Here is a 9,440-nt window from a genome sequence, read left to right on the forward strand (position 1 = left end):
CTATTTCATACTACCTGCTACTATTTCTTGGAAAGGCTTCTGGAATTTAGAATTCTGCATCACTGGAAGATGTCAGATTTGGGAAAGCTAGTCTAGGAATTCAGTCTGGGATCTTCTGTATTCAAACTTCTTATTTTACTAATTGGCAATCTTCCCATCACTTCCATTCTCATCCTTACATTGCCTTACACAATGTAAGCCGCCCTGAGTCTTCGGAGAAGGGCGGGATATAAATGTAAATAAATAAAAAAAAAATCCATCCCAATCAGTTCATTGAGATGGAAGTATGAATGATTTGTAGTAAAAAAAAATAGTAAGTTAAATCTGAATACTGCATGCCAGGCTCCAGATTTGAGTCTTGGTGAAAGATTATGTCAATGTACAGGTAGTCATTGAGTTATGACCATTTGTTTAACAATAGTTTGAAGTTATGACAGCCTGAGAAAAGGCTTTTGTCTTCAAAGTTACAACCACCTCACCACCCCCACAGTCACCTGATACCAATTTGGATACTTGGAACATCCCATATGAATGTTTGGAATGGAATGTTTGATTGACACAATTGTCTTCAACATAAATTTATTCTGTTCAAGAATTCTAAATTGGGTTTTAGAGTGTTTTAATGTGATTGGAGATGGAATCAACAGAACATGCACATACATACATTTAAAATGAACAACTAGGAAAAGAATATTTTTATTCCATATTGCAGAGTTAAGTAAAGCATTCTAACAGGAAGCAGTTCATAGAAAAAGGAAAGGCAAAGCACATCAACAATCTGGAGTAAGTTCAAGAGGAGGGAAGGGTCTGGAAACAACCACTTAAAAGACCTGAGATGTTTAAACTGTGAAGTCATGATAGCAGGCAGTTTTTAGATACTTATGGGTTATTAAGTGGACAAGGGGGTGTTCTTACTTTCTATTGTTCAAAAAGCAGAAAATACAAGGCACTAGGCTTATCTTAGGTGTTATAAGGAATAAACAGAACTTTGAAAACCTATTAGAATTTCTCCTATTCTTATATAACAAAGAGCTAAAAAGCAACAATACTGAGTTTCTTCCTCACTCCCTCCTGCCTTTGTGGATTAAGCTGATGTTTTCATAATAACTGTTGCATAATTTCTTCAAGGCTATCTCCACTGTCTTCTACAATGCTATATTCTCTGTCTCTATAGAACTTGACTCAGAGGCTGGAAATATTCAAGCAGATGCTGCAAAGAGTAAAGCACTGAGTAGGTGGTTGGAGTAGGGATTAGATGACCTCTGATGTCTCTTCCAACTCTGATTCTATAAGAATTAAGATGCTTGGAGAGATGGGTGTAAATATATATTATATAGCTACCATTCTCGATTTGTGAATCCAATTTAATTGGTTCCAAATTTTGTGAGAATCAAAATGTATCTTTCCTCAAACTAAAGCACTATTGTTCCATTAAGGGAGGGGCAGTATGAAAATACTGAAATAAAGATTGTTGTCTGAGATTCTCTTATTAAAGGCAGGTTTTGAGGCTTGATTCCATTTTTCCTACATTTGGTCCCAGATAATAGTTGTAGTTGCTGATTGTTCCTTTCCTTCATCTCAAAAGCACGGATAGTGGCAAGGGAATAAATCTTCCTTAAAACTCAATGGATAGGAAACATGGATTGCTTATTGATTACTTCTTATATGCTGAAAACTGGGGGCTAAGGCATAGCAATTTAGATTAGGAGATTCTTGGTTTCGTCTGCCTTGACTGCCATTAAGTCAGCATTCCTCATGTGAAGCTTTTCAGATTTGTTGATATCCCAGAAATCAGTTAACTCCAAAATACCTGGTTGCATTAGGAGGTGTAAAGAAATGATAAGAATATAAGAAGGGTTGTCCTGGAATTATTATGCTCCCTCTAAAGGATTCAGCAGTAAATTACAGATATTCTCATTTTATATAGCTCTTAACTTTGGATATGGCACAGATCAATTAGATACAGATCAATTAGATAAGAATTTTTATTGCAAGCAAGAATGGATCTAAGTGAATTAGTTGGTTACTTTTCCCAACAACTGTCTTGTACACCCACTGTGATTTAAACTTTCATTTTCTTCCGGCCTTTCTCACAAATCAACAGGTTTCTCCTGACAGTAGTGACTTTTTCATTTAGCACTTTTTAAATATTTGCATAGTTCCCAACTTTGTCTTTAGATATTCTGGCCCTCACCTTAACTATTAGCATTCTGTGTCATATAATGGCCTACCAAATGCATTTATGAAGCCAACATATATGGATAGACAGGCAAAATCTTTTTTTCACTGTCATTTTTAGTAACAGTCAGAGATTCAAAAGATAGTCTTCAGTTATCAAGATTTATAGCCACTGATACCCCAATCTTATTGAATCTATCAAATCCAAAATAGTGATCATCACCATGTATGATGGAAGTTTCTTTCTTTTGGGTTTACTTTCATCTTCTTTATAGATTAAAAAAAGGTTTCAGAAGAGAATTCCTTTCAAATAATTGAACACTGGATGCATTCCATTACCAATTAATTTATTGATTTTATATATTTATTTTCATCATGCATTTTCCAAATGAAGGACAAGCTAATTCAGCTTCCAGTTATATTCTGTTACCTTCTCATTAAGAGATGTGATAATTAACATTTTTCTAGCTGGGGTGTGCAATGTGGACTCCTAGAAAATAGATCAAAAGAGATTTCAAGGGAATATCAGTACATGATTTTGCAAGATATAATCCTCCATGCAAGGCAATGAATCTATAACTCTATAACTCTACAGATTGCCTTGTGTGTTATTTATTTGCACAAATTTTATTCTGGAAAAAGCAATTCCATCTGATTAAAGGCTCCAGCACTATATATGCCACACAGGTAGATGATATTTCTATAAAGATTACCTTCCTCTGGATAACAATACTTCACTGAATTTTTTGAGTTTAATATTTGTGAGGATTTTCTGTCTTATGCAAAACGGTCTGCATTCCAGAGATTTAATATTTTGTGTTCTATATTTACCCTGCAAGAAAAATAGGCTGTTTTTAAAAATTGCAACTGACTGGCCCTGCTGAATACCTAATAAAAGCTTGTACTGGGCTTCCATTGTTTGAAGAAAACTTGGGAACCAGCCATAAAGTTGTATTTATATCCCTTGTATATGGGAGAGAGGGGAAGAAGGTCCTATTTTGACCTTTAATGGAGGCAGAAAATTGAATTAGACATTTTCTATTTAAGGCTTCTTACCAGAGAAATGTGCTCAAAAAATGAATGAACCAGCAACTGACCACTGCATGAACAGGACACAAGAAAAAGATCTCATTCCAACGAAAATAAAAAATGAGACTCACCAATTAATTAGATAATCTCAATAGCTGCAGATTTATAGGATTCTAAGAATATCATAACGTATAAAAAAGCTGACAAATAGTTCTGTTTGTTAGCATTGACACCAACCTCCAAAATTTCACAGTTGGAAATAGAAACTAAAATTGAAATTGTACAAAGAATAGAATAGAATAGAATAGAATAGAATAGAATAGAATAGAATAGAATAGAATAGAATAGAATAGAATAGAATAGAATTTTTTATTGGCCAAGTGTGATTGGACACACAAGGAATTTGCTGAGACTAGGATGCAAAAACTCATCCAGCTCATGGATTATCAGCCCACTTCTGTTGATACTCTGCCCATCTTTGCCTTTTCTGAAAATTATGGTGTTCTAATATTATACAACATACTGTCTCGTTGGCTTGTAAAACTGGATAAGGTATTGCAAGACAAATATTATAATTAAGTATAGAAACATCCTGTAGGTAAGAAGGAGAAATCCAATGATCATCTTTAATTTTTCATTGGCATCAAGTTGGAGGGTAGATAAACTATCTTCCAAATAAGCAGAGTTGTCTTTTTTGTCCCCTGTGGTTCTTATCACCATAGTATCTAATTTGTAGACCTAAAATAGAGCTGTCGCCTGCTCCAGGCGCAACCACATGATGCTCTTTGGAAAGAGCTGCTGAACTGATTATTTCAATTAGCTCGTATTTATTTTTAACCATTTGCCAGGACAGTACAGAGCACATAATCCGTCACAGAGTTCTTTCTTGCTTCAACTCTTAACTTGCTTGTTTTTATGTAACATATTGAATAGCCTAAATGCTCTTTGTTTGGAGATACTACCAAATGGGACATTTAAAAACTCTACCTCAGTATTATTTCTCCTTCAGTCAAATATACTGGGATCCATCTTCCTAAGGAATCAAAAGGTAGTAACATCTGGAGACAGCAGATAGGGTTCATTGAACTCAAGAGCTGGGAAAAGCTTGTTTTGGAAAGGCTCAGTGGGTATATTTTGATTTGATGCATAAAATCAACAGAAGTGCCTGGTGACTCTCTAGAGCTGCAGACCAGATGTAGTCCACAAGAATTCAGCACCTGGTTCATTCAACACTTCATTCCCTTTTCTGCTGCAGAAGTGGAAGGGCAGATCGTTTTTTTTTTTCATTGTCCATTACTTCAGTGGAGGAAGAATTGCCTTTCTCTGCTCAGGTGGAGCATAGGAGCAATTGTTCTTATCCTTCTTCTGTTTAAAGAAAGAGTTTCTTTCATTCATTCTGAAGATAGCAAGGGTGTTTCCTTTTTCTATCTAGGGCTCAACCCTAACCCATGAAAGGGACAATTCAAATGTTGGATGATGTTTCACTTCTGGAGGCATCTGAATCAGTTGCTTTTTCCTGTAATATGGACATTTATATGGTGCACTTTCACTTTACAACAGTAAAAATGATTAGCAAACATTGGTTTATTTGACTCTAAGATATTTGATAATATACCAATGGAACATGGGCAGAATTACTATACTTGATGCTGCTGTTTTATCATTCTGACTTTACCAGTCATTTTTTGCTCCATTTCTGTTTTGTACAATTCTAGCATGACAGTATCCACAAAAGTGCATTCTCCAGAGTTGTTGTTCTGTAGCATTTTGCATATTTATGCTGCAGTTAATGGCAATAATGTGCATGCTTTGTTCACACCTTTGATTTTGAACAGTAAGTCATAAAATCCTATGCTATAATAATTTCTTTGGTTTGTATCAACTCTAGCATAGAGTTCTTGTCAACTTAAGCAGTTCAAAGTTTTATTTGCCTGCACCATTTGCCATGTTTACCATAATTCTAAAAAATAATGCAACAGAATCCGATATTTTTTTCCTTTCCTTTCCAAATGCAGGAGTGGATCAAGCACTGCCACAAGAACGCCGAACACCTGTAACTCCATCCTCCTCCTCTCGATATCATCGCCGTAGATCCTCAGGGTCACGAGATGAACGCTATCGATCAGGTGTGTACAACAATAACAACAACAAAAACCATTAGGAGGGACCATCTGTAGCTCAGGATTGTTCCTTGGTAGAATCCTTGGTAGTATCTGATTGTTTGCTTACAGAAGTTTCATTACCCAGCGAGGCAACATCATCGGTTTAATTATTGTGGGGTTTGAGAAGTGTGGAAATGATTTTATGTAATCAGGTAATGAAATGTCTTGCAAGCAAACAACAAGCACAGAGAACACCAAAGACTTCACAGAAGAAATCTCTTTTAAAGAGCAATAGAGAGATATAATCTTCTTGGTTAAACATTTGACTCCAACTACATCCATCTTTTAATCTTAGTCGAAAGACTCATGAAAAAACAGGGCATATACAATATTGATTTATGTTGCACATTATACTTTAACTTCAGGAGAGTAAGGCAGCATTCAGGCTATTCTCTTTTCCATTCTCCCCTTCTCTCTAGCTATTTCTTAATGGAAAGCTTCCAATGAGAGTATGATTGCTCCAATATCACCCACTGAGTGTCAGAGGCCAAGGATAGGGTTGGTCTGGTGTCTCCCCAGTCTTAATACAACACCTTGACACTATATGATTCATTCAAATCTCTCCTAGAAATATTAGATCTATTATGGAGATATCGAATCTATTTTGGAGATATAACTCTTAATCAGATTTCCTATATAAGATGCCTACATTACAAGGGAATATGATCAAGATTGTATAAATAAAACTTCCACGCTGGAAATATCAACATCCTTAAAAATTGGAATAATAATTAAGATCACACTGGAATTCTTTAGAATACAAAAAAAAAGGAAAATCAAAATGTATTTTGTTGGATCAGTGATATTTATCGGTGGAAGTTTGCTTTGGGGAAAAACAAAAGAATATTGAAAAACCTATGAAAGACAAATTCAATTAAATTGGATCATTTATTAGCAAGATTAATGATGTTTTTCATTATTGTCTGTATGGGAAATGTTTCAAACATATCTTCAAGATAGATTATATAGAAGTGTGTGTGTGTGTGTGTGTGTGTTTGTGTGTGGTTTCATTCTGTTAGTATTACTCTCAACTTTGAATTACTATTAATTAATTTCTTTTATTTTATAAAAATAAAGGAAGCTAAAAAGATGATAAAGAAAGCTATCCTGAGAGTTCATAAAAATGATTCTCTATATGTAGCTCAAATCATGCTATTCACAGTGGAGAGGACAAAATTATCTTCTGGCTGAAGAAAATGTCAATAGCTGCTGAAATACCAACATGGATTTTTGAACAGCAATATTTCAACACTGCAGCATGATATTCCAAGTCCCACTTATTTCTTCTGAATGCTTTCCTCCACACCCCGATCCATCAAGAAAAACACCTTAAAACAACCTAATATTTGAATGTCACAGAAGCAGAAAAATAAAAGCATGAGTTTTTAATATTCAATTCTTACAAACTCTAGCTTATGAAAGTCAAACAGGAACCTGTTCCTGTGTCCTTATGGAAGGCTAACTTGTTTTGTAAAGCACTGAGATAACATCACCTGGTTCATACATCAGCAGCTAGTTTAGTTTATCTGAACCTAGCCATTTTATTTAGTATAGTATAACTTATGTTTTAGGGTTGTATGAACCTGGATTATTTCCTTCCTTCCTTCCTTCCTTCCTTCCTTCCTTCCTTCCTTCCTTCCTTCCTCCCTCCCTCCCTCCCTCCCTCCCTCCCTCCCTCCCTCCCTCCCTCCCATTTCTGTGCTACCCATCTCCCATACGAAGTGACTCTCATTGGCTTACAAGTTATACAAACAGAAGAAAAATACTTACAATATTAAAAAATGAAAGCGAATTGACATTAATGTATTATTAAAAACTGCTAAAAACACATACAAGAGATGGATGGAACAGGGATGAGATTTTCCTCCCTCACAAGCCATGTCCTGCACCGAATACCATTCTCAGGGCCCCGGACCATCCAGGAAAACTAGATTTTGATATGCTACCAGAACGCTAAAAGACAAGGGCAGTTCTCATCTCCAGTGGAAGAATGTTGCATAGGGATAGGGACATAGCAAAAAATGCTATTTCTTGATATTACTAGCTCCAATTCGTTAGCAGATGGGATGTTTTCTCCGGCACGGAACAAATTCCTTTGCATGGCCCTTTAAATGATAGTGATACTTTGCAGCTCTTAGGGCCACAAGGCAGGCCGTAATTGCGAATCTAAGGCATGTCCAGTTTTACTCCTATTAGTGAGTCCATTAGTCCATTAGTCACCAATACTATAGTTTGGTCAGAAAACCTACAGAAAGGGATCCTAATAATTTATTTTAACCAGGACCCTCGGGAGTTGCAGGGCTACCTTTTCTGAACATCTTCTCAAAATGCCAAGATGGACACTGGACAAAACAAACCGTTTTCCACAAACTCAGGTTTCATTGGAGAAACCGCCCTGTTTTAGAACCCAAAGCTCCTCCATAAATACAGGGAGTTTCAGTACTGATTGGCTACGTGAGGGCACGTGGGCACAATCTTCTCCAGGGCCTTGGCCACTTTCTGATTCCAAGTGATGACCAAGACCTCCACAGGGCTGTACAGTAGAAACCACCAGAATATCCCCCAGCTCCTTCTCAAACCTGAGGAAATTCAAGAGCAGACCATTTAAAGAGAGCCTGTCTTTATCTCCCTATTTAAACTGCTTAGGACCGGCCTTGGAGAAGAGAGTTGAACTAGCACAATATTCCATCCTCCACAGCCACTGAGACGTCAAGCAGAAGGAGGATGGTGGTGGCGCTATCCCACCATCCCACCTTTGTGAGAGGTTATCCACAATACCAACAATGCCATCGGTCTCCCATAACCTAGCCCCAAACCTGGCCCCATTGAGGGGTCCAGATCATTCATTTCAACCGGACCCTTCCAAGGCAACCACTTTTTCCACCAGTTGTTCTGAAAAGGTGAGATAGACACTAGACAAATGTTGTCAAGGAAGATTGGGTTCAATGATGGCCTCTGGAGGTGGGGATGCACTACTGCTTCCTTAAATGGTGCTTTAAATAATCCCTCCTGGAGCAATGCATTTATCACCACTTGCACACATGTGCCAGTCACCATCCTGGAGGCTTTCATTAACCAAGAGAGACGGAGATCTAATAAGCAGGTAGTTGCCTTAGCAGCCCCCTTGGGTCACGTGCATTTCTTCAGGTCCAAAAGAATTAAGCTGCTCACAGATAATATGGCAAGTCCATTCCCCAAGTCTCTCCAATGAACCTGCTCCATGCTTGGACTCAGCTGAGAATGCATGCATGCAATTTTATCCATCAGGTGTTTAATAATTTTCTCTGCATGGCCCTTTAAATGCTTGTCCAAGCCCTCTTTCCCAAGGAGGAGTTTGGTGACCTTGAACTGGGCCACTGGGCAACACTGGCGATAATACTGGAGAAATAGTGACTTTTGCCATTGGTACCACCACCGTATAAGCCTCAATTGTGGCCTGTGTCTAGTTAGTTTCGTTCGTAATATTCCTCCACTTTTTAGTCCTTTTCAGAACCCACACTTCCTCCATCAATCATAGGCAGTTTCGAGACTGACAGTCCACATGAAGGAACATGGGCAGGATCCTGTCCAGCTTGTATAGCAGAACCCCCAAGATATTCCCCCAGCTCTTTCTAAAACTGAGTGGAACCATTATTTCCTGAAAGCAGACCATTCAGATAGGACCCACCTTTCACTACCTATGAATACTGCTTGAGACGGGCTAAGGAGAAGGGATATGAACTAACGGAATATACTCTTCCAGAGCCTCATCCCTTTTAGCCATTGAAAAATCAAGGACAAAAACTATGGTTGCACATCGATCTCTTGCACAACCCATCCCTTTTAGCCATTAAAAAGTCAAAATAAAAGGAGGGTTGCATATCGATCATCCACAAGTGCCAACAATGCTATCTGACTCCCTGTCCCTCACATAACCTTCTCAGACCATTCGAAGTGGTCCTGTCTTTCGTTCCCTATTAACACTGTTTCGGATCGGCCAAGTAGAAGGGATATGAAATAACGCAATACTCTCTTGAACAGCCCCATCCCTTTTAGCCATTGAAAAATCAAAATTAAAGGAGGGTTGCATAT

General features: G+C 37.6%; 1 protein-coding gene across 5 annotated transcripts in view; it reads left to right on the plus strand.

The window, feature by feature from the left end:
• DIP2C (disco interacting protein 2 homolog C) overlaps positions 1-9,440 on the plus strand; it is a 420,860-nt gene that overhangs the window by 252,888 nt on the left and 158,532 nt on the right. For all 5 annotated transcript variants that reach the window (XM_058183966.1, XM_058183967.1, XM_058183969.1 and 2 more), the window contains one exon: positions 5,223-5,333. In XM_058183966.1, coding sequence (XP_058039949.1) covers positions 5,223-5,333 — 111 coding nt within the window. The remainder of the gene's footprint in view (positions 1-5,222; positions 5,334-9,440) is intronic.

Source organism: Ahaetulla prasina, chromosome 4 (genome assembly GCF_028640845.1).
Source record: "Ahaetulla prasina isolate Xishuangbanna chromosome 4, ASM2864084v1, whole genome shotgun sequence".
Classification (NCBI taxonomy): Eukaryota; Metazoa; Chordata; class Lepidosauria; order Squamata; family Colubridae; genus Ahaetulla; species Ahaetulla prasina.